Source organism: Lucilia sericata, unplaced genomic scaffold (assembly GCF_015586225.1).
Source record: "Lucilia sericata isolate MDLA Ls3-8-SP2 unplaced genomic scaffold, ASM1558622v1 Contig001268F_arrow, whole genome shotgun sequence".
In the NCBI taxonomy this organism is placed as follows: Eukaryota; Metazoa; Arthropoda; class Insecta; order Diptera; family Calliphoridae; genus Lucilia; species Lucilia sericata.
The window spans coordinates 77380-105000 of record NW_023995219.1 but is presented as its reverse complement, the minus strand read 5'-3'; the positions used below and the strand labels follow the sequence as shown (position 1 = coordinate 105000).

Genomic DNA, 27621 nt, shown 5'->3' with positions numbered 1-27621 from the left:
AGACTACTCTGTAAACTATACTTTAGATTTACATAACTTCTCCATTGACTAGTCAATATATTAATACAAAGAAAAGTCCATACACTATTCCGTAAATTAGTCTATAGTCTAGTCCATAGGCATGTTTATAGACTAAATTAGTCCGAAATTGGTCAAAAAACTGATCTGTAGTTAAAATAATAGAGAAATCTACAGACTATTCCTTAGACTACTTCACTGTTGTCTGTAGACTAGTCCTTATACTGGCCAATAGGCTAGTACTTCGAATGGTACATAGACTAGTCATTAGACTAGTCTACAAACTGGTCAATAGATAAGATCATATGCAGTCCTTACGCTAGTCAATAAACTAATCAAAAGACTAGTCCATAAACTATTCAATGGACAAGACCATAGACTAGTCTAAAATCTTCTTCATAATCTAGTCCATAAACAAGTGCTTAGACTGGTCATTAGACATGTCTACAAACAAGTCAATAGACTAAACCATAGGCTAGTCCAAACCAATATATTAATGCATAGACAAGACTATAGACTATTCCGTAAATTAGTCTATAGTCTAGTCCATAGACTTATTTATAGACTTGTCCTATAAATTAGGCCAAAAACTGATCCATAGAAAAAATAATAGAGAAATCTACAGACTAGTCCTTAGACTATTGACTATTGTCTGTCCATATTATAGTCAATATGCTAGTACTTAAAACTGATCCAAAGACCATTAGACTAGTACTTAGACTGGACCATAGACTAGTCAATAGAGAAGTCCTTAGACTAGTCTATTGACTAGTCAATAGACTAAACAGACTAGTCCATAATCTAGTTCATATTCTAGTCCATAAAGAAGTCCTTAGACTAATCATTAAACAAGTCTTCTAACTATTCAATAGACTAGACCTTAGACTGTTCCTTAGACTAGTTCTTAAAACAGTTCAAAAACAAGTCCATAAAATAGTTCTTACACTGGTCCATAGACTAGTTAACAGACTAGTCCAAAAACTATGCAATGAACAAGTCCACAGACTAGTCAATATAATAGTCTTTGTCTGGTCCTTATACTAGTGAATAGATCAGTCCTTAGACTAGCTCATAGACTAGTTCAAAAACTAGTCAATAAAATAATCCATACACTGGTCCACAGACTAGTTAACAGACTAGTCCAAAAACAAATCCACAGACTAGTCAATACAATAGTCTCTGTCTGGTCCTTATACTAGTCAATAGATCAGTCCACAAACAAATCAATAGACTCAACCATAGCATACTACTTATACTAGACTTTGACATGCCTAAATCAGATCACAGACTAGTTTAAAAATGAGTCCATAGACTCTTCAAAAGACTTGTACATAGATTAGATCGTTAGAAATCATTGTTTCGAACAAAATGTCCATCCATCCTCCATCCAAGCACAATTAAGAAGTAATGTTCTCTCAGAATTACCTTAAAAATTTTGAATCATAATCGTTGTTCCAATATATTTTTAACACTTTTTAACTATGGGTATACAAAATTCGGCACAGTTGATTATAATACTCTTACTTGTTTAATGGTAAACTAATTTTCTGAAGCAGGTACTAGGTCCACCGATATTTTCGACCAGAAGGGACATTTACATGGGACTTAGTAAATAATTTCAATTTCCAATAGGATTCGTCTATAGACTAAAAATGATGCATTACCCATCTAATCATTTTAAAACTAGTTTCAAGTTTCAAGATTGATATAGACATTAATAAGTGTTATGAACCGACTTTGAAGTTCAAATTTTTTTAAAAGCATTAGGTATTCATAGCGTTAGGTATTCATATATCACAAGCTGTTTTCTCTATTCGGTTAGTACTTTAAAATTACAATTTATACAAATGTCGCCAAAAATTTTCATCGATTTATTTAAATGTCTACTCCGACATTATATTTAGGTTCATTTAACGCTGCTAACTGAATTCCATTACTCACGCCATTTTGTATGGCAAAGTACCCCTGTTTTTAACTCATAATAAAAATACTTAAAAAAGATAATATTGTTAACTCAGTGGTACGATTCTGTGCCAGTCTACAGAAATATATACATATATATAAGTACATACATAAACCCCCAAACTAGGAGCTAAAGAAATATGGAAAAACAGATAACCCAGCAAAAAAATGTACTACGAAATGTCAAAGGATCTGAATACAATGGTAAAACAAATCAAGTTGAATCTTCTATTCGATTTTGTAGATTTAGATTAGGTGAAAAAGATACATGGTCATACTTAGTAGTTGCTTCAAATCTGATTAGACTTTAGATATCAGAAGTCCTGGAAAAGTGCTATTGTAAGACAGATGCTCCTTTTTATAATTTAATATTAGATAGTATAGGTATCACTATCGTAGTACCTATAGAATGATATTTAAGAGTTATCATTAGTATATATATTTTTTTGCTGGGTTTTCCAAATGTAATACACATAAAACACACACAATTATCCAATAAATTTTTTTACGAAAACAATAACAACAACAAAAATTGTAATGTAATAATAAAATTATTTTTTTCCTCAGATTTTTGCGCTGCAATTTAAAAACTTTATGTGGAAAATGTGTACTCCAGTTTACAGTGGATAATATTATAATGGAGAAAAAATGTGTATTTTTATGGATGTACATATATAAGTATGTGTAATAATGAGCATCAAAAAGGCGTCACCAATATATGTACATAAAAAATATGATTAATAATTAAATTTATAGAGATCCACCACGACTTTTAAATACCTTACTTTAGGATAGATGTCGGTAAATAGCCATGTCGTGAGATCTAATGATTTCACCTGGGTGAACAATTAAATATCATATTTATACCTTAACTATGTCTTAAGTAAATAGAGATATCAATTATTCTAACTTCTCAAGACCCTTAAAATAGATCTGTTCCTTTTCATTTACAACACTTCGCACATTGTTAAAATGTGCCACTTCGATTTACTTACAACTTCTATCTCCACGTTAAATGTTTTCTAGTTAAAGAATCCAAAATGTTTTAAGTCCCGAAAAAGCCAAAGTTTATAGTTTTCAAAACATATAATATGTCTTTCTTGAATCAAAAGTTTACACAATGTGGACGATATACCTAAAAGCTAATCAATATCTTCTTTCTTTAGAGAAGAATAGGGGTTTATAATTAGTAACTCTCAAATCTATGGATAAAAGGAAAAAAGACAATATTTCGAGATTAAGGGAAAGCCTTAAGTTTTGAAAAATCACTATTTTAGAAATTTCGATCTCGTATGGACTCAGCATTATGAAACTTTGAATGCCGAAAAAATTTCGTTTTTCAAATTTTTGAAAAGTAAAATCTTTCCCTAAATCAAACATTTACACAAAATGAGTGTTATACCAAAAGTCGATCCATCTCTTCTTTCTTTAAAGAAGACTAGGTATTACAATCCTAATCCTAGAAAAAAAACTTATAATGAAATATTTTTATAGAAAAAACTGTTATAATGGAAAATTTCTATAGAATAAAACATTTCCATAAAAAACTGTTATACTGATGCTGATTCTCATGAAGAAAACTCTTATACTGAAAAATTTTTAAGCAAGATTTACACAGGAAAAAACTATTATACTGAAAATCCTTAATAAAAAAACTGTTATACTGAAGTATAACTACAGAAAGAACTAATATCTAGAAATGTTAAAGAAAAAACTGTTATACTGAAAAAATGCTATTGAAAAAAGCTATAATACTAAATACCGTTTATATAAAAAACTGTTATACTAAAAGAGCATATAGAAAAAACTGTTATATCAAAAAATATATATTGGAAACACTGTTATATGAAATTTTTTATAGAAAAAAACTTTTATAAAGGAATATTTTTATAGAAAAAACTGTTATAATGAAAAATTTCTATAGAAAAAAACTATTATACTGAAACATTTCCATAAAAAAACTGTTATACTGATGCTGATTCTCATGAAGAAAACTCTTATACTGAAATTATTTTTTTATTGAAAAAAACTGTTATACGAAAAATGTTTACAGAAAAAACCACTATACAAAAATATTTCTCAAAAAACTTTATAAACTATTACAGAAAAAACTGTTATACTGAAGTATTTCTACAGAAAGAACTTATATAATAGAAATGTTTAAAGAAAAAAAACTGTTATAATAAAAAAATTCTATAGAAAAAATAGATTATTTCCAATACCGTTTATGGAAAAAACTGTTATACTAAAAAGAGCATATAGAAAAAACTGTTATATCAAACACTATAGAAAACACTGTTATACGAATATTTGTATAGAAAAAACTTTATACTGAAATATATCTTTAGGAAAAACTGTTATACCTAATATTTTATACAGAAGAAAACTATTATGCTAAAAACTATCCATGCAAAAACTGTTATATTGATACATTTTCATGAAAAAAACTGTTATACTGAACATTTTTTATAGAAAAAAACTGTTATACGAAATATGTTTACAGAAAAAAAACCGATTTACAAAAATATTTCTCAAAAAACTGTTATAATCAAAAGTTTTCACACAGAAAAACTGTTATACTGAAATATTTCTACAGAAAAAAAAACTGTTATACTGAAACATTTCCGTAGAAAATACTATCATAACTGATAAATTTCCACGAACAAAACAGTTATACTGATAAATTTTTAAGAAAAAAAGCTGTTATAGTGAAAAATTTTTATAGAAAAAAATCTGTTATACGAAAAATGTCTACAGAAAAAAATGCTATACTGAAATATTTTTCAAAAAAATGTTATATGAAAAGTTTCCACAAAAAAAAACTGTTATACTAAAGTATTTTACAGAAAAAAAAAACTGTTATATTAAAAATGTACAAAGAAAAAAACTGTTATACGATTCTTACCACTATTATACAGATAAAAAGTTTTCTTCAGAAAAAAACTATTATTCTGAAAAACTATATAGAAAAAACTATTATACGAAAAAATGTTCACACTAAAAACTATTATACCGATAAATTTCTATGAAAAATCTGTAATACTGAAAAATGTCTATAGAAAAAAAACTGTTATACTAAAAATTTTCTATAGAAATAACAGTAATTCGAAAATTGTCTATATAATATACTGTTATAAATAAATATTTCCAGAGAAAAAACTGTTATATAAAAAAATTCTATAAAGAATATAAAAAAACCTATAAAAAAATAATGTCTAAGAAATTACTGTTATACTGGAAATTTCCAAAGAAAAATCTGTAATACAAAAAGTTTCTATAATAGAATAAGTTTTTCTATGAAAAAACTCTATAGAAAACTGTTTTACTGAAAAATTGTATAAAAAAACTGTTTATATAGAATTTTTTATAGAAAAAATGTTATGCGAAAGATTTCAATAGAATAGAATTATTTCCTGAGAAGTTTCTGTTTAACAAAAAAATTTCTAAAGAAAAAAAACTGTTATACTCCCAAAATTAGGGATGCCAATCCCGAAATCCCGATCCCGAAAATCCCGGGATTTTTCGGGATTGGCAAAATCCCGAATCCCGGGATTTGGAAAATAAATCCCGGGATTTTTTCGGGATTAGAATATCCGAAAACCCGGGATTTTTCAAAATAAATCCGCGGGATTTGTTTCAAAAACTGTTTTATTTTCTTTTTTGAGCCATAATTTTCATTAACTTGAAAATTACGATCTTATTTTATTTTCGACTCATGCAAAACTAAATTCCGCAGAACTAATTTTATACATATTTAACCTTTTATTTTTTAAAGTGGTATGATTCCATACACATAGCACATATAAATTTATTTATTCACTTCGTTTTATACCCTACACCACTTTAGTGGTGAGGGTATATTGGGTTTGTGCTGATTTTTGTTATGCACAACTAATATTGTCCTATACCCACCTTAAAGTATACCAATCGGCTCAGAATCATTTTCTGAGTCGTTAAGCTATGTCCGTCCGTCCGTGTAAACCTTGTAATCAAACTAGCAGCAATTTTGAAGATAATTCTATAAAATTTTGCATGATCTTCTATTGTACTAGAGACGGATCCTATTGAAAATGGGTAACATCGGTCCAATACTTGACCTAGCCCCCATACAACTGAACCCCTCCGAATAGGGCTTTTAAGTTCATAATTATGTTTAATATACTCGTATCTCGACAAAAAGCTGCAAAGCCAAGTTCTATACTAGCGTTCATGACCCTGATGTATTTTTTGATGATACGGCCTCATTTGACCTAGCTCCTATACAAAGCCCCCTTCGAAATATGACTTAAATGTACACAATTTATTCAACAAAAAATAGCTAAAGTATATCTGAGGCAAGGTACAATTCAACTTAGATGCTTTATTATGAACAATAAATCACATTTTATTTTATAACTGGTGTAGGGTATTATATGGTAGGCTTCGCCCAACTATAACTTCTTACTTGTTAACACATCGAAATGTTGGTCGTAGACCGACCCAAAAAGTATACACATTCTGTATCTGTAAGCTAAAAACACGAGTTAGAGACTCATTCCATTTGTGATGCAAATTTGGACCAAAATTGACACAAGAAAACCTAATTGGGACCTCCTCTGAAAATCACATTGATGCTGATATTAATATCAATACATTACAATATTTTGATGGTGGGTATTTAATTTCGGCACAGTCGAATACAAACTTTATTTTTCAATACTAGAGGATTTACATTTCTAACTTTCTACAAATCTGAGTGATACCGGTAAAGGTAAATTACCTCGTTCTGAATGCACATAAAATTTTAAATTAATACTACGAATATAATAACATGTTCCAAAACTACATGTATTTTGGTAAAGTTCCAAATATTTTTCAAAGAATAGGTTCTAAATTGATGTTACGGATAATTGAATTGGTATCTGTTATAATTATTAGTTCACATGGAACAGTATGAGGTTTAAAAAGTGCTTATGTCTAATTTCGGAACTTGATTATTTATTTAGGAAGGAAGTATGTATTTAAAAAGTTTCAGAAATTATGCAATTCTGAAAGTTTTTATTTAAAAAATTGGAATTAATTGGATTGTTTTTAATTTAAATATATCTTCTGTCTGCTAAATTTCCACAAAATTAACAATTTTCTTTACAAATATGATGATTTAAAGATTTTCATATATAAAATAAATAAATTCATGTAATCCCGAAATCCCGTAAAATCCCGAAATCCCGAAAAATCCCGGGATCCCGAAAAATCCCGGGATCCCGAAATATCCCGGGATCCCGGGATTGCAATTTTCAAAATCCCGAATCCCGGGATTTGTAAAAGCCAGTCCCGTTTGGCATCCCTACCCAAAATGTCTACTAGAACCAATGATTTCGGTAATAAATGTTTCACCATTGCTATTATTAAAAGCTGGCCGATATCAAAGGGCCTCATTAGGTGTCTGAATTTGTAGATGTCCTGCTATCCACCAGAATCCTTATTCGTTATGTTTCTTTACATATTTTAGACATAAACTGTCTGATATTGAATTGAATTCGATTGGAAATCATACAATCACACTTAAGACTCTCTAAGAAATCTCGTATATCGATGTGGAGTCTGCTTCTTATAATCTTTAAATTCTAGGCCCAATATTTTTCCCCGATTTTAAGATAAAAATATATCATAAAAGATTCTTTAAAAGTTAAGTACTATAACAAATTTTGTAAAGATCGTCACATGAAAAACTTAAGACCTAATATTTGTCAAATCTTTCGGGAATCCAGCTCAAAACTTAGACCTAATATTTGATAAATCTTTCGGGATTCATTGTTATGCTAAATGTATAAAAACAAGTTTCATAAATTATATAAAATCGGTTCTCTAAAGAGTCTAGTATCCATATAAGGAGCTAGAGTCCATATTTAAGTTTAAGACAAAACATCTGTTTAAAAATATGAAATATTGCATGAAAATAATGAAATTAATCGTAAGCATCAGTCCCGATGTGACATTTTATATTAAAAAAAGGCCCAAACTCTGCCTAAAAACAACTGTGATCCAAAAGAGTAAAGAACACACAAAGTAAAAACCTCCAAATAAATATAAAATGCAATAAAAAGAAATAAAATAAATAGAAGCGTATAAAATTTATTGATTTTTTGTATAAAAATAAATATTTTAGCCCCAAAAACTTTATTTCCTTTTACACTCAAGCACACTCATATCTATACAAACAAAGAATAAAGCAAATGTGTGTGTGTGTGTTTAATGCTTAAAGTAAGGAAGTAGTGTGTATTGCATACTTTAGGGGAGAGTAGAGGGGGTATAGAAAAAAATTTTATATTTCATTACTGAACATTATTAAAAATTGTTTTAATCTTTAGCAAATAACTCATAACAACAACAGCAACAACTCAAACAATATAGAATTTCTAGCAGTTTTAATAGAAATTTCCCAAAGAACCACCCAAACAACCCATACCAAGCAACCAGTTAAACAGTTTTACTACTACTCCAAAACCCACCACCCTCACAATATTTAATTTTTTTCAGTTTTTTTTTTTGAAAACGTGTGCAACACATTATGTGAAATATTATCGAGGCCAGAATAAAATGGAAAAAACAGTTACATTATCGCAAAAATTTTTATTGTATATTTTTTTCACTTTTCAGTTTTTTTTTTTCTTTTTTTTTTTTTTTGATAATCACAAATATATCACTTGTATTTACGTATGTACTTTGTATAGAAATTTTATATCATAAAAGCTTTTTCAGCCATATTGAAACTCACAAAAATATTGTAAAAATTTAATAATAATAATAAATACTTAGTAACAGTAATGAGCAGTAAAAGGCAGCCTTACAGAGAGAAAAGTGAAGGGAGTTAGGTGCTGTGTTGCTATTCACATATTCATATTGTCAATTGTTATCCTTCAGTGTTTTTTATTATAAACTATATATGACGCTTTTGGGTACAGTTTTCATTTTAATAAATTTATAATAATGACAAAACAAAAATATTAATCAATAAAAATATATAGAAAAAAACTGAAAATAACAACAACAACAACAAAACCTATATACATAAATATGAATATTAATAAATGTGATTATAAAAAATGGATATTAGCAACATATGAAATAAAATGCCCCTGCCAGAGAGATAAAAAAAAAACATAATAGGGAACAAAAATAAATTAATAGATTTTTACTTGCTATCAGATAAATGTTAAAGTAAATAATTTTATTTGAAATAGGAAATTATAATTTAAGTTTATATTAATAGTTTTTTGTTTTAATTTGAATATTTTGACGCCATTTTGAAACGCTTATATCATATAGTACTATATGTACTAGATAAAATTTTAACTTCTACCAGCAGTTTGGCGTAACGGTTCCCATTTAGTTAGCCTAGCACTTAGGGTTACTCCTAGTCACCTGCTACTCAGAAGACTAGCTATTTTAACTTATGTTTGTCCTAGGAAGAAGTTAATCATCACTTCATACTTTACAAAGAGACAGACAGAAAGCTAGTTCAAAGGATTCAATGCATGTTCACACTATAGATTACTAGGGGAATATAAAGTGACCACTATCACTGCTCTCGTTTACAAAGGGAACTCCTAATACAACGATTGTCTTCACTCTCGTTTACAAGGAAAACATTCGTAAGGAAATACTAGTTAAACCCAGCAGTTCGGTCGGACAGTCCCGAACTCCCTATTTAACGTACCACATACGGTTATACCTAGCCACCAACAGTCCAGGTGACTAGCAATTTTAACATGTGCTTGTCCTACGAGGAAGTCAATCGTCACCCCCGTAGATTACGATGAGGCAGACAAGTGCTATTTAAGTGTCCCCTCCCTCGCTTACAAAGGGGACACTAAAGTGACGATTATCTTCACCCTCGTTTACAAAGAATACATCCGTGACGAAAGACGAATTAGAGCCAAGCAGATGGTTAGAAGTTAGTGAAAATCACTGTCATTTTGGGATGCATTGACTCTTTGTCGAACTGCAAGGAAGTGATTAAACGTTAGTGGAAATCGGATGTATTAAATCTTTGTCGTACTGCTGGGCTATGATAACACAGGTCAAGAACATTTAAAAGAAGTCTAAACCCATAGATCAAAGTTTATTTTTCTAAAGCTGAATCCGATTCCTCACATCATGTTTTGCAGATATCGTGCCATAAAGATTGTTTAGGAAATATTTAATATGTTAGAACAGTGCGAAGATAACTTTATTTATAAAATCCATTAAGTCCAATCTGTCGACTTTAAAATAAAAGTTTAACCTATGTTATAACACTTTCTTCTTTCGAGATCTCTTAGCAAGAAGATATAACAAAGGTTAAACTTTATTATAAAGTCGACAGATTGGACTTTACATGGTCAAAAATTTTTTAATTTGTCTCGAAAACCGGATGTAATAGAATCAGGATCAGCACTATACTTTAGTAAACTTTGATCTCTGCGGTAAAAATTTGTATGAGCATCCATAATGCTTTATGTTCGGGGTACAGTATTTCGAATACTATGAACTAGAGTTCGATTAGAAGAAGATTCCAATTATATTAACAAAGAAGATTTCTTGTTTAGCTATCAATGACCTTCAATATTTTAAATGATTTATTGACAATAAACATATTTTCTAAAAGAGGGTCTAAATGGGGGACCGATCCTCATAAAATTTGTCAGATAGATCTATAGTATAGGCATGTTTATATTGAATTTCGTCGCTATACCATTATTTATAAGCCAGCGCTAGGGTCAAATAGGGACCACCAATATTGTACAATATCATTTCTGGATACATAAAACTTACTTGAGTTAATTACTTAGTTATTAAGAAGTTTTTCGGGGGGACACTTGTATGAGCACTGAACGAAAACGTTGACCGATATAACCCATAAGCAATACCAAACATTCTATAGAGAATATTTAGGAGACATTTTCAGCCCTCCTGCCTTCGATACACAGATGGACATGGCTAGATCGTCTAAACACGATAGCCAAAAAGATTATGTTTTATAATGTTCAAATAATATTATTCTTCCAGGAAGTCATAAAAAGGAACTGTCACAAACACATGTTGTAAAGATTCTCCTTAAAATCCACAGAGTACATCTAAAACACCACTTACTATGACAAGTTAAGGTCGTATGAATAAGGTCCAAATCCTCTTTGGTATGACAAACTTTATGTTCTCAAATATTAATCTATATGTCCCAAACCATGACCAGAAAGACAATTTTTGGTTGGTTCTATCTAGATTTTCACTTAATTTAGAGAAAAACATAGTTTTCATATAAAATACCTCGGAAATGTATAAACACTTTTATATGTCTTCAACAGGTGACGATACCTTCTGAAATGTCTAGGGATTAGTACCACGACCGGATAACTTTTACTACAGTACGGCCTCGAATTGTGCTTCTAAAGGCAACACAAGGCGGGAACCTACTGTACGATTATAGAAAAATCGACGTTTGGTTTGCGAACCCGAAATTATTATCTATCTACCTTTCTATCTACCTTCTATCTATCTATCTATCTATCTATCTATCTATCTATCTATCTATCTATCTATCTATCTATCTATCTATCTATCTATCTATCTATCTATCTATCTATCTATCTATCTATCTATCTATCTATCTATCTATCTATCTATCTATCTATCTATCTATCTATCTATCTATCTATCTATCTATCTATCTATCTATCTATCTATCTATCTATCTATCTACCTACCTACCTACCTACCTACCTACCTACCTACCTACCTACCTACCTACCTACCTATCTATCTATCTATCTATCTATCTATCTATCTTCTATCTATCTATCTATCTATCTATCTATCTATCTATCTATCTATCTATCTATCTATCTATCTATCTATCTATCTATCTATCTATCTATCTATCTATCTATCTATCTATCTATCTATCTATCATCTATCTATCTATCTATCTATCTATCTATCTATCTATCTATCTATCTATCTATCTATCTATCTATCTATCTATCTATCTATCTATCTATCTATCTTCTATCTATCTATCTATCTATCTATCTATCTATCTATCTATCTATCTATCTATCTATCTATCTATCTATCTATCTATCTATCTATCTATCTATCTATCTATCTATCTATCTATCTATCTATCTATCTATCTATCTATCTATCTATCTATCTATCTATCTACTATCTATCTATCTATCTATCTATCTATCTATCTATCTATCTATCTATCTATCTATCTATCTATCTATCTATCTATCTATCTATCTATCTATCTATCTATCTATCTATCTATCTATCTATCTATCTATCTATCTATCTATCTACTATCTATCTATCTATCTAGCTATCTATCTATCTATCTATCTATCTATCTATCTATCTATCTATCTATCTATCTATCTATCTATCTATCTATCTATCTATCTATCTATCTATCTATCTATCTATCTATCTATCTATCTATCTATCTATCTATCTACTATCTATCTATCTATCTATCTATCTATCTATCTATCTATCTATCTATCTATCTATTCTATCTATCTATCTTATCTATCTATCTATCTATCTATCTATCTATCTATCTATCTATCTATCTATCTATCTATCTATCTATCTATCTTCTATCTATCTATCTATCTATCTATCTATCTATCTATCTATCTATCTATCTATCTATCTATCTATCTATCTATCTATCTTCTATCTATCTATCTATCTATCTATCTATCTATCTATCTATCTATCTATCTATCGATCTATCTATCTATCTATCTATTATCTATCTATCTATCTATCTATCTATCTATCTATCTATCTATCTATCTATCTATCTATCTATCTATCTATCTATCTAATCTATCTATCTATCTATCTATCTATCTATCTATCTATCTATCTATCTATCTATCTATCTATCTATCTATCTATCTATCTATCTATCTATCTATCTATCTTATCTATCTATCTATCTATCTATCTATCTATCTATCTATCTATATATCTATCTATCTATCGATCTGTACTTCATGTACTCAAGAACTACTGTACCTAATAGGACAAGAATTCAAATAAGTATTTCAGTGGTGGAGTTCTACAATTTTACTTTACGTTACTTAAATTTTACTTCTAACGCAAAGCTCAACTCTAGTGATTTCGATCAAATTTTTACCAATCTTCTATTCTATGGTCTAGCCTATTGACTAAGCTATCGTATTGTCTATATAGGGAGAATATTGCAAATGTATATCTACACATAACTGATTGATAACTAAATTAGAGTTATTCCACGAAGCAGTTATTCGAAACATCTAAAACTAAAACTTTCCACTGATCGACCAAAGATCTGCTATTCCTTTTCAATCATAGTTTGAAATCTGTTATTGATTCAACAAAACACCGATTATATAAAGAAGATATTGAAATGTTAAGGAATATATATTCCTAGGAGGTAATACAAATTTCGATTCACCAAAAAGTATAATTTAAGTTAACTGTATACAAACTCAAGTTTTAATCTGACTGCATTAAAATGTTTTATTAAATTTTCAAAGAGTTATGAGAAATCGAATGAAATATTTTTAGTCTTAGGTTTAAACTGAGATAGTATAAGGAAACGTTATAATTTTATATTTCAAATGATATATAATAAGGATAAATATATGTAGATATAATTTTAATTTTGATATATTTAAGTTAATATTTAATAAGTATTTTATGTACAATATTTTATAAATGTTTATGCATAAATTACATAGTATGTATGTATATGTAAATATTTATATAATTATATAGTTCATATATTTAATATTTACAGCCATTAAAGTATAACAAGCAAAGGGAGGATTAATGTTCAATATTTAAAGGATAAAAATTTTCAATTTTAACTTTATAATTTTAGAGTCTTTTATTTAAGCCAATTTATTAATTATTTCAAATGTTTGTGGATTTTTAATAAATTTTTTTATTGTTTTTTTTTTCTTTAAGGAAAGGGGGGAAAAATAGTAAAGTGGAGTTAGTGGTAATAATAGTTTATTTTTAAGTATATATCATGATATAGTAATAAAGTTTTTGTATAAATTGTTTTGTTTGATTTTGAGAGAAAAAAAAAAACAAAAGTGGGACTCACAATGTCTTTAGGCATATTAGTCCTTTTATAATTTAACTGTAAATGTATATCAAAAGAGTTTCTTAATTGTTGTAGCAGTAGTTGTTGGTGTAATAAACCACTTGGCAACATTAACAACAACGTCGTCATGACTTGTTTACACTTTTGGTTGTCACTAATTAAGGTATTTTTAAATAGAGCTTTAATGATTTTAAATATTAAGTTTTAATTTTTTTTTAATTTCAAAAGTTTTATATTTTTTTAGTAAATTATTTTAATTATTACTGATTTTCTAATAAATTCCACTTAATTTATTAGTACATAAAGCCTGCTGTTTACTTTTAATAGTTGTTGCTTTTGATTAAGTACCACAAAAAAAAGTTCACTTTTCTTCCTCCCTTCCTGTTTCTTTTTAGGTCTATATTTATTAAATTCAGACAAAAATTTAGTCATTTTTATAAAATCTACTAGATTATGATTTTTAAGTTTTTCTTTTTTAAATTTAAATTTGATTAATGAGTGTGTATGTATTAGTTGCAGAGACATAAATGTCATTCACATTTGCAAAACTTTATTGTTGTTATTATGATTTGCATACATTGGCTTTTTTTTACTCACATACACACACACACACACCTACACAAACACTCTTACTCTTATAGAATTCTCTTCGCTAAAGAGGGGGCTAATCCTTAAACACAACACATACATTTAATATGTCAATACATATGTATGTGTAAAATTTTAATTAAATATCCTTAAATTATAAATGGTCCATATGTTGTTGTTATTTTTATAATTTTTAGTACAAAAAAAAAATGTTGCTTTAAATTTTCACAGAACTAAACCCCAAATATTTCTATTAATTTTCTTTTAATTTATTTTTCTTTTTTGGCAGTTTTCTTTCCCTTTTATTGTATTTTAAGCTTTTTCTTCTTTTGTTTATTTTCTTAAGATTTTTGCTTAATTGCTTTTGTTTTATAACTTCTTTTCATTTTTTTTTCTTTTTGTGTACAAAACTCAACTTACAGAACTTTACAGGGTGTATCACTTGTTTATCATACCGACAAAATATTACACGCCGAAAGTGTAGCCACGACCGGCTACTTCTTGTTCACGTACGCGTTTTCTGTAGACTGATTTGAATTTTCCGCCTTGAGTCTTTTTAAGCCCATAAACATAAAGTTAAAGCTAAAGAAGGATGCGAGCGAGAGCACAATGTAGTCAAATTTTCCAACTGCACACACTCGTCATCGTCTCTTTGCTTTATTGTTATTGTTGTTTCGGTTTTTTGGCCATTACACACCCACACACACTCTCCACAGAACAAAAAAAGGAAAATATAACGGAGTTCGTTTTCCTCTTTGTTTTTGTTTTTATCCTCACTGTCTGAGTATTTTACAACAACAATAATGACAATATGAAAATTAACTCACAGTAACATGATTTCCACCCTCTAAAACACTCACCCACACACACTCATACACCTTTTACTTCCCCCCAAAAAGACTCTCTTTTTATTAAGAAAAAAAATATAATTTTCTTGTTCTAGGCCATATTTACTTGCCTTTGTTGTTGTTATATGTTGTATTACTATTTTTGTTTACATTTTTTTTTCACTCTCATAACTGTGTTTATGCCTGAGTGTATGTGTGAGTGCAATGTTACGCTGAGTATTACAAGGACCACAAATATTATGAAAAGAAGGAAATCTGTAAAAGTTGTGATTTCTTCTTTAATGAAAAAGGCAACAACAACAACAGCGATAAAAGAGAAAGAAATTGTACCACAAAATTAGCGAAACTGGTTTTATTTATTGCAAGTTTTCATTAGGTGGGAAGGGGGGTTAGGAATGTTTGGGTCGCTTGATTTCCAATTAAATTTTAAACAGGATGTTTTATAATAGTTTTTCTACGAAAAGAAATTATGCAAATCTATCTATCTATCTATCTATCTATCTATCTATCTATCTATCTATCTATCTATCTATCTATCTATCTATCTATCTATCTATCTATCTATCTATCTATCTATCTATCTATCTATCTATCTATCTATCTATCTATCTATCTATCTATCTATCTATCTATCTATCTATCTATCCATCCATCTATCTATCTATCTATCTATCTATCTATCTATCTATCTATCTATCTATCTATCTATCTATCTATCTATCTATCTATCTATCTATCTATCTATCTATCTATCTATCTACTATCTATCTATCATCTATCTATCTATCTATCTATCTATCTATCTATCTATCTATCTATCTATCTATCTATCTATCTATCTATCTATCTATCTATCTATCTATCTATCTATCTATCTATCTATCATCTATCTATCTATCTATCTATCTATCTATCTATCTATCTATCTATCTATCTATCTATCTATCTATCTATCTATCTATCTATCTATCTATCTATCTATCTATCTATCTATCTATCTATCTATCTATCTCTATCTATCTATCTATCTATCTATCTATCTATCTATCTATCTATCTATCTATCTATTCTATCTATCTATCTATCTATCTATCTATCTATCTATCTATCTATCTATCTATCTATCTATCTATCTATCTATCTATCTATCTATCTATCTATCTATCTATCTATCTATCTATCTATCTATCTATCTATCTATCTATCTATCTATCTATCTATCTATCTATCTATCTATCTATCTATCTATCTACTATCTATCTATCTATCTATCTATCTATCTATCTATCTATCTATCTATCTATCTATCTATCTATCTATCTATCTATCTATCTATCTATCTATCATCTATCTATCTATCTATCTATCATCTATCTATCTATCTATCTATCTATCTATCTATCTATCTATCTATCTATCTATCTATCTATCTTCTATCTATCTATCTATCTATCTATCTATCTATCTATCTATCTATCTATCTATCTATCTATCTCTATCTATCTATCTATCTATCTAGCTATCTATCTTCTATCTATCTTCTATCTATCCTATCTAGCTATCTATCTATCTATCTATCTATCTATCTATCTATCTATCTACTATCTATCTATCTATCTATCTATCTATCTATCTATCTATCTATCTATCTATCTATCTATCTATCTATCTATCTATCTATCTATCTATCTATCTATCTATCTATCTATCTATCTAGCTATCTATCTATCTTCTATCTATCTATCTATCTATCTATCTATCTATCTATCTATCTATCTATCTATCTATCTATCTATCTATCTACTATCTATCTATCTATCTATCTATCTATCTATCTATCTATCTATCTATCTATCTATCTATCTACTATCTATCTATCTAGCTATCTATCTATCTATCTATCTATCTATCTATCTATCTATCTAGCTATCTATCTATCTATCTATCTATCTATCGATCTAGCTATCTATCTTTATCTATCTAGCTATCTATCTTATCTATCTATCTATCTATCTATCTATCTATCTATCTATCTATCTATCTATCTATCTATCTATCTATTTACGGTGGGGTCTACAATCAAATCTAAATAGAAAATTTGTAAGAAAATTCCATATAAAAGAATTTATCATCTAGCTCCCACCAAAACCCTTTAAACAATTTTAATTTTTAATTATAAATAACTTTCAACCCAATATTTAAACCAATGAGAAATAAAACCAAGCAATAAAAATTTATTCATAAACTTCTTAAAAACAACGACAACAAAAATTTAAATAAATATTTCATGTTAAAAAGAAATTTAAATGCGTACATTTTATAAAAAGTTAGAAAACATGGAGTTATTTCCGGCGTATGTCAAAAACAAAAGAAATAAAACCCTCGCAATTAAAATTATAAACCCTCAAAAATATTTTATAAAATAACACCCACACATACACAGACTAAACAAAATTAACAAATTTTATTTGTTTATTATTATTTAGAAGTATTTACAGTCATGTTGAATGTTTTTAATAAAAAATTTAGGTCAGTTGGTTTTTAGTTAAAATAAAATAAATGGCATTAAAATTGGAATAAGGAAGGGGTTAGTTACTTTTCTACTACAAACATATTTCTTAGTATTGTTATTGTTATGATTATTGTATTCTAAATAGTTTTTAATATTAGAAAAAAAAACTATTTTAAAACTAATGAATCATAGTTGATATATAATATACAAACAGAAGCTTATATAAAACTTATTTCTATGTATTATTTAAGTAAATAAGTGTATGTATGTATATAAAAATTTCTGTATAATACCGGCTTGTAATTTTGTACCAAAAATATTACAAAATTATGGGAAAAAACTGCACAAAATTTTATGGAGATTTTAATTTGTAACAAACTTACTCTCATATTCAGACATCAAATACATTAATGTGGAGTGTGTGTGTGTGAATTTTTATCGTTTATGTATATTTTCCACCTTCTCCCCCTATCACCCTCTAAAATCAGCAAGTGTTTGTTGTAATATTTTCCCATTTATATGCTTGTGTCTGTGTCGCGACTATTATGTGTTGTTTTTGTTGTAATATTATATTAATAATGATGTTGAATTTTATCAATCGCAATGATAAAGACGAACATCAATTTTCAATAATACAGACACACATACTTATGCAAACGCAACACATTTATACATTGAACACATAATCAGACACATGTGAGTTAGTGAGGAGAGCGTGACTAAAAAAGTTTTCATGTTGTCACTTTCTTAGTTTAATAAGTATAAATCTGCGTGCCATTCGTCAATATTTTGGCTAGTATATTGTTCAGACTACAGCTTAAAGTCTAGAGTTTAGTCTATAGTCGTCCAGACTACAGTCAGGACTGTAGTCCAGTCTATAATCCAGACTGTAGTCTAGTCTATAGTCCAGACTGTAGTCTAGTCTCTAGCCCAGACTATAGTCTAGCTTATAGTCCAGACTTTAGTCTTGTCTATAATCGAGACAGTAGTCTAGTCCATAGTCCAGACTGTAGTCTAGTCTTTAGTCCAAACTGTAGTCTAGCTTATAGTCCAGACCGTAGTCTAGTCTTTATTCCAGACTGTAGTCTAGTTTATAGTCCAGACAGTCTGCAAATAGAAATCTGCATGGCCATTCGTCAATATTTTGGCTAGTATATAATTCAGACTTCAGCATAAAGTCCAGAGTTTAGTCTATAGTTGTCCAGACTGTGTCTACAGTCAAGACTGTAGTCTAGTCTATAATCCAGACTGTAGTCTAGTCTATAGTCCAGACTGTAGTCTAGTCTCTAGCCCAGACTATAGTCTAGTTTATAGTCCAGACTTTGTCTATAGTCGAGATTGTAGTCTAGTCCATAGTCCAGACTGTAGTCTAGTATTTAGTCCAAACTGTAGTCTAGCCTATAGTCCAGACCGTAGTCTAGTCTTTAGTCCAGACTGTAGTCTAGTTTATAGTCCAGACTGTAGTTAATGTTATAGTCCAGACCGTAGTCTAGTTTTTAGTCCAGACTCTAGTCTAGCTTATAGTCTAGTCTATAGTATTGTCTATAGCCCAGAGTATAGTCTACTCTATAGTCCAGACTACAGTCTTGTCTATAGTTCAGACTGTAGTCTTGTCTATAGTCCAGACTGTAGTCTTGTCTATAGTCCGTGCTGTAGTCTTGTCTATAGTCCAGACTGTAGTCTAGTCTCTAGCCCAGACTATAGTCTAGCTTATAGTCCAGACTTTAGTCTTGTCTATAATCGAGACAGTAGTCTAGTCCATAGTCCAGACTGTAGTCTAGTCTTTAGTCCAAACTGTAGTCTAGCTTATAGTCCAGACCGTAGTCTAGTCTTTATTCCAGACTGTAGTCTAGTTTATAGTCCAGACAGTCTGCAAATAGAAATCTGCGTGGCCATTCGTCAATATTTTGGCTAGTATATAGTCCAGACTACAGCTTAAAGTCCAGAGTTTAGTCTATAGTCGTCCAGACTGTGTCTACAGTCAAGACTGTAGTCTAGTCTATAATCCAGACTGTAGTCTAGTCTATAGTCCAGACTGTAGTCTAGTCTCTAGCCCAGACTATAGTCTAGTTTATAGTCCAGAGTTTGTCTATAGTCGAGATTGTAGTCTAGTCCATAGTCCAGACTGTAGGCTAGTCTTTAGTTCAGACTGTAGTCTAGCTTATAGTCCAGACCGTAGTCTAGTCTTTAGTCCAGACTGTAGTTAATCTTATAGTCCAGGCCGTAGTCTAGTTTTAGTCCAGACTCTAGTCTAGCTTATAGTCTAGTCTATAGTATTGTCTATAGTCCAGAGTATAGTCTACTCTATAGTCCAGACTACAGTCTTGTCTATAGTTCAGACTGTAGTCTTGTCTATAGTCCAGACTTGTAGTCTAGTCTATAGTCCAGACTGTAGTCTTGTCTATAGTCCGTGCTGTAGTCTTGTCTATAGTCCAGACTGTAGTCTAGTCTAGAGTCCAGTACTATAGTCTATGGTCCAGACTATAGTCTAGTTTATAGTCCAGACTGTAGTCTAGTTTATAGTCCAGACTATATTCTAGTCTATAGTCCAGACTGTAGTCTAATCCCCAGACCAGACTATAGTCTAGTTTATAGTCCAGACTGTAGTCTAGTCTATAGTCCAGACCGTAGTCTAGTCTTTAGTACAGACTGTAGACTAGTCTATAGTTCTGACTATAGTCTAGTCTATAGTCCTGACTATAGTCTAGTCTATAGTCCTAACTATAGTCTAGTCTATAGTCCAGACTGTAGTTTAGTCTATAGTCCAGACTGTAGTCTAGACCTTAGTCCAGACTGTAGTCTAGACTTTAGTTCAGACTGTAGTCTAGCTTATAGCCCTGACTGTAGTTTAGTCTTTAGTCCAGACTGTAGACTAGTCTATAGTCGAAACTAGTCTAGTTTATAGTCCAGACTGTAGTGTAGTCTATAGTCCAGATTATAGTCTAGTCTATAATCCAGACTATAGTCTTGTCTTGTCTTTAGCCCAGACTATAGTCTAGTTTATAGTGTACAATATAGTCTATTCTATATTACAGAATATACTCTAGTCTATAGTCCATATTATAGTCTATTCTATAGTCCAGACTCTACTCCAGTCTATAGTCCAGACTATAGTCTAGTATATAGTCCAGACTATAGTTTACAGTGTAGTCTATTTTCCTGTCTATATTCGAGACCATACTTTAAACTATAGTCCAGACTATACTATAGTACAAACGAATGCTATAGTCCAGATTTTAGTGCAGATTATGGTATAGTGTATAGTCTATAATCCATACTATTTTCTCGACTACAGTTTAGTCTACAGTCCTCTCTTTAAACTATGCTACAGTATAAACTCTAGTTTATCCCACTTAAAATCTTTGAAATTTCCTCCAAAAATCTAAACGTGACTTCTAATAATCTGTGTCACGCTTCCTACTCCCATGCATTCAACACAAAGCTGTTTTTATCAACCAAAGGCAAAAACAGCACGCGCTTTTCATTATTATTTTTTTCTTATTTTCAAATTTTATGTATTTTTCATGTTCGTATTTAATTAAAAGGGAGCAAGTCTTCCTTTTTTTATTATATTTTCTCTTCAAATATATAATTGAGTATTATTTTTGATATTTTCTTCCTTTTTTTGTGTGCCATGGTTCCATATTTTTAAGCGCATGTTTCATAGACCTCTATACTCCACGGACACGGGCACGAAAAGAAAGCCTTTTATTTGAGTGAGTGAAATTTGATATTTTTTCTATAAGTATTCGAAGTATTTATGAGGTTGCTGCAGACCAAAGACCAAGTGTGCCAGCCTAACTACGAACCGGTAAGTAGTGGAGAGGGAGGGGGTGGTTGGTTTTTATTTGATTTTGTTGTTGTTATTTTTTTCAAAGGTATTTTTCTTCGTTATCATCAAGTGTCCGTGTAAATAATATACAAAAACAAATAATATAGTTTCAGGCTAAAAGTTTTATTTTATTTTTATTATATTTTTTTTTTTTTGCTTTTAAGGGTGGAGGCGATTAAAAAGATGCTAAAGCAAAGATTTTATGTATAAAAGATTTTCGATATAAAAATTTCTATTTTTTCCACATTTTAATAACCAAAATATCCCAAAGTTTTAACATCCCTTAGTAGTTCGCTTTCATTAGCCAATATTTTATGTATAGTTTTTTCCAAATGATCATATTGAAAATGTGGTGAGAAAGGCATATCTTCAAATGCTAACATATCCACAATGCCATTGCTATTGCCCACTGCTACAGAGCGTCCACAAAGTGAGAGTCTAAGGGATTAGTAGTAAACAAACTGTAATACTTAATACAAATTCCAAATACTTACTTAAAAGTGGTGTAATACGGTTCTTTAGTCACTTTGCTGCTGGAAGCTGGTTTAAGTATGCTTCTCTTTAAATCCCAGACATCTAAGGAATTACGATGCAGGGCCACGATTATGGAGGAGTGTGTGGTACTCCAACTGGCAGCATGTACGGGACCCATGTGATATTTAAGGGTAATCAAAGGTTTCTGAATGCCTAGCAACCAAATGCGTATACACCTGGAAATGTTTTGTTTATGCTATAAGTTTTTTAGTCCTGAATATGATGAGAATATGTCCAGAATATGATGTTGTCTATAGTCCAGACTATAGTTCAGGCCATAGTCTAGTCTATAGCCCAGACTAAAGTCAAGTCTATAGTCCAGAGTGAAGTCAAGTCTATTATACAGACTATAGTAGTCTTTAGTCCAGACTATAGTCTAGCCTATATACCCAGACTATAATCTAGTCTATAGTACAGACTATAGTCTAGTCTATAGTCCAGTCTATAATCTAGTCTAAAGTCCAGACTTTTGCCTAGTCTATACCCCGGACTATAATCTAGTCTATAATCTAGACTTTAGCCTAGTCTATAGCCTGGACTATTTTCTGGTCTATATTAAAACCTATATTCTTTCCTACAGTCTAATCTATAGTCTAAAATATGATCTTGTCTATAGTCCAGACTTTAGACTAGTCTATAGTTCAAACTGTAGACTAGTCTATAGGCCAGACTATAGTTAAGTCTATAGTCTAAACTATAATCAAGTCTATAGTCCAGACTATAATCTAGTCTATATTCCAGACTATAGTCTAGTCCATAGTCCAGACTATAATCTAGTCTATAGTCCAGACTTTAGCCTAGTCTATACCACGGACTATAACCTAGTCTATAATCCAGACTTTAGCCTAGTCTATAGCCTAGACTATTTTCTGGTCTATATTAAAACCTACTCTTTTCTATAGTCTAATCTGTAATCTAAAATATGATCTTGCCTATAATCCAGACTACAGTTTAGTCTATATTCTAAACTATAATGAAGTCTATAGTCCAGACTATAGTCAAGTCTATAGTCCAGACTATAGTCAAGTCTATAGTCCAGACTATAGTCAAGTCTATAGTCCAGACTATAGTCAAGTCTATAGTCCAGACTATAGTCAAGTCTATACTCCAGACTATAGTCAGTCTATAGTCCAGACTATAGTCAAGTCTATAGTCCAGACTATAGTCAAGTCTATAGTCCAGACTATAGTCTATAGTCAAGTCTATAATCCAGACTATAGTCTAGGCTATAGTCCATACCAGACTATAGTTTGGACTATAGACTGGACAATAACGAAAATTTGTGATCATTTATTTCTATAAAAGATCAACTATAGTTGATATATGAAAAACGTAAAATCAGACGTAGGTCCTTAATAACGCTTCAATTGAGAATAAATATGAAAAACACAAATTGGCTTCAGATCTTTAAATAACGCTCCGATTGAGAAAACAACTAAAATTTTTGATTTCTCATCAAAAATCTATATTTATTTGAAGAAGCTAAAATCGGCTGTAGATCATTAAATAACGTTCTAACTGATAAAATAGTAAAAATTTTTAATCAGTCATATATTCCATCAAAAATCGTTTCTTATATGAAAAACTTAGAATCATCAGTAGATCCTTAAATACCACTCCAATTAAGAAAATAGCAAAAAAAATCGTAACACTCACCAATCATTTCCACATGTTAAATACAATTTCGGAGACCAAGGAGAAAACTCCATATAATTAACACCAGCCTCATGCAATTGCAAAACTTCCAAATGTTGATTGGGATAATTGGTTGAACACTTATGTAAACAGCCTTCGTCGGTCAAAACATAATAAATATCGCCATGTAAAGCATCCAAACATATATAAATACCCTGAGGATGACGATTAGCTTCCATCTGCGATAATTTCTTATCTATCTCTAAACCTTCTATTTTGCCCTCGATACGATCCAATTTCATTTGTTGGAAACCCAAAAGATTTGGGCTATTAACAATGGTATATCTGGTAATAATACCATCTCGAGATAAAGCCAAAAACGGTTCTAAATCATGGAGTTTGGTTTCATTAACATTATGAGCAATCCATTTTATGGAAGTAATGGGTTCACAGCTGGTAGTAGCCAAACGCGGTGAGACACTAATTTTAGGTTGTTCGACATTACTTATGTCATAGACGAACACACTGCCATCATAGAGACCAATGGCTAAAAGTTGTGGTGTGTAGGGTGAAAATTCCACTGTGACCACGGGAGCCTGAAAACTATACATTCTTTCAGGATTGACAGGATTTTTAATATTCCATATAAAAACACTACCCGTTTTGGGTAGCACACCACTAAAGGTACTAAAAGTGCCATAACCTACTGCTAGAATATCACCATTTTTGGGACACCAACTCATATCCGCTACCGAACAACTTTCGCTAGTACTAAAGCTAGCCGTAAATGACCATAAAAGCTGTAGATTATAACGATAATTAACCTCCAAAGCTAAAGGATCTGGCATAATCATATTACGAAATCTTCTTTGTTCATTCTCAAATGTATTACCCGCCAATATGCGCATGGTCAACATTAAGGCTAACTTGAATTTAGGCGTTTGATTTATGGCCACAAATTGATCAACACCTCCCACTTTATATGTAGTAACTTGGATCTTTTGGGTACCATCTACATCCACACTTTGGGTTGTTTTCTCTAGGTCCTTATAGGTATCAAACATTTCGAAATTCGAAACATACGAGCCAACATTACTGCGGGCTATGGAGTCTGTATTAACACCACGAGTTTTAGTAAGTTCTTGGGTAGTTTGTGTCTCCACCGGAAAACATATACGTTTGCGTCCCTGTCCCTCTGTTAAATACTCATAACGTTTATTATCCTGCTCCACCAAACGGCCCTCTTCGGTGTCTTTTAAAACAGTAGTGCTGCGTTGCTCGAACAACACTATATCGGGGGTTTTTTGCAATTTTATTTTTATAAAGGGATTAGGACGTCTCAATGTTTTGCGTTTTTCTTGCCTCAAATGAGATTTAGTATCGGGTTTGACATCCAGCGTAAGTTTACTTAACTTAATCTGTAATTATATGTATATACGCTTTTAAACGATTCAAAAAAAGTTTTGTTTGATTTCCTTACTCCATTTTCTATATCATCTAATGAGGCTTTAATAGAACCCAAACCTTTTCTTTGCTGTATCATTAAATCTTCTAAATCTTCTGAATTATACGATTCTTGACTTTGTTGCATTTCATGTTTATTAATTTTCTTATTTAATTGTTCAAATTTTAACTTTAAATATTCTTCCGGATTTAAGGACATGTTGCTGTTTAGAATATATTTTATTGAAAAACAATGTTTTTTTATCCCTATTCCCTTTAAGAACTTGCTTAGTTACCACCGGTGTTAGTAGGACTTAGCAACGCAAAAGGCTGGGCACGAAATTGTTTGTCAAATTTTATATGAAAAACATTAAACCGGCAGTAGATCCTTAAAAATGGCGCCAGTTGAGAAAATAATGACAATCTGTGATCCTCATATTTTCTATCAAAAATCGATTTTTATATGAAATATATTAAATCGGCCTAGATCCTTAAATAACGTTCTAATCGAGAAAATGCAAATCGATTTCTGAGTTCTAGTTCAGTTCTAGTTCAGTTCTAGTTCAGTTCTAGTTCAGTTCTAGTTCAGTTCTAGTTCAGTTCTAGTTCAGTTCTAGTTCAGTTCTAGTTCAGTTCTAGTTCAGTTCTAGTTCAGTTCTAGTTCAGTTCTAGTTCAGTTCTAGTTCAGTTCTAGTTCAGTTCTAGTTCAGTTCTAGTTCAGTTCTAGTTAGTTCTAATTCAGTTCTAATTCAGTTCTAATTCAGTTCTAGTTAAGTTCTAGTTAAGTTCTAGTTAGTTCTAGTTCAGTTCTAGTTCAGTTCTAGTTCAGTTCTAGTTCAGTTCTAGTTCAGTTCTAGTTCAGTTCTAGTTCAGTTCTAGTTCAGTTCAGTTCTAGTTCAGTTCTATTCAGTTCTAGTTCAGTTCTAGTTCAGTTCTAGTTCAGTTCTAGTTCAGTTCTAGTTCAGTTCTAGTTCAGTTCTAGTTCAGTTCTAGTTCAGTTCTAGTTCAGTTCTAGTTCAGTTCTAGTTCAGTTCTAGTTCAGTTCTAGTTCAGTTCTAGTTCAGTTCTAGTTCAGTTCTAGTTCAGTTCTAGTTCAGTTCTAGTTCAGTTCTAGTTCAGTTCTAGTTCAGTTCTAGTTCAGTTCTAGTTCAGTTCTAGTTCAGTTCTAGTTCAGTTCTAGTTCAGTTCTAGTTCAGTTCTAGTTCAGTTCTAGTTCAGTTCTAGTTCAGTTCTAGTTCAGTTCTAGTTCAGTTCTAGTTCAGTTCTAGTTCAGTTCTAGTTCAGTTCTAGTTCAGTTCTAGTTCAGTTCTAGTTCAGTTCTAGTTCAGTTCTAGTTCAGTTCTAGTTCAGTTCTAGTTCAGTTCTAGTTCAGTTCTAGTTCAGTTCTAGTTCAGTTCTAGTTCATTCAGTCAGTTCTAGTTCAGTTCTAGTTCAGTTCTAGTTCAGTTCTAGTTCAGTTCTAGTTCAGTTCTAGTTCAGTTCTAGTTCAGTTCTAGTTCAGTTCTATTCAGTTCTATTCAGTTCTAGTTCAGTTCTAGTTCAGTTCTAGTTCAGTTCTAGTTCAGTTCTAGTTCAGTTCTAGTTCAGTTCTAGTTCAGTTCTAGTTCAGTTCTAGTTCAGTTCTAGTTCAGTTCTAGTTCAGTTCTAGTTCAGTTCTAGTTCAGTTCTAGTTCAGTTCTAGTTCAGTTCTAGTTCAGTTTCTAGTTCAGTTCAGTTCAGTTCTAGTTCAGTTCTAGTTCAGTTCTAGTTCAGTTCTAGTTCAGTTCTAGTTCAGTTCTAGTTCAGTTCTAGTTCAGTTCTAGTTCAGTTCTAGTTCAGTTCTAGTTCAGTTCTAGTTCAGTTCTAGTTCAGTTCTAGTTCAGTTCTAGTTCAGTTCTAGTTCAGTTCTAGTTCAGTTCTAGTTCAGTTCTAGTTCAGTTCTAGTTCAGTTCTAGTTCAGTTCTAGTTCAGTTCTAGTTCAGTTCTAGTTCAGTTCTAGTTCAGTTCTAGTTCAGTTCTAGTTCAGTTCTAGTTCAGTTCTAGTTCAGTTCTAGTTCAGTTCTAGTTAGTTCAGTTCTAGTTCAGTTCTAGTTCAGTTCTAGTTCAGTTCTAGTTCAGTTCTAGTTCAGTTCTAGTT

At 30.6% G+C, this 27621-nt stretch overlaps 2 protein-coding genes across 2 annotated transcripts in view; both read right to left on the bottom strand.

The window, feature by feature from the left end:
- Nucleotides 1-14142, bottom strand: part of LOC119610706 (bypass of stop codon protein 1-like) — a gene marked incomplete at its 3' end in the record, with an annotated part of 49999 nt that extends 35857 nt beyond the window's left edge. Inside the window, exon 1 of the mRNA XM_037966038.1 lies at nucleotides 14114-14142. The remainder of the gene's footprint in view (nucleotides 1-14113) is intronic.
- A 7999-nt stretch (nucleotides 14143-22141) lies between these two features.
- LOC119610718 (dynein intermediate chain 4, axonemal) lies at nucleotides 22142-25653 on the bottom strand. Its single transcript, XM_037966051.1, has 4 exons — nucleotides 25543-25653; nucleotides 24084-25480; nucleotides 22388-22603; nucleotides 22142-22331 (listed from the first exon to the last, which is right to left on the bottom strand). The coding sequence occupies exons 1-4, from the start codon at nucleotides 25651-25653 to the stop codon at nucleotides 22142-22144; spliced, it is 1914 nt and encodes a 637-aa protein (XP_037821979.1).
- Between the last annotated feature and the right edge of the window lie 1968 nt (nucleotides 25654-27621).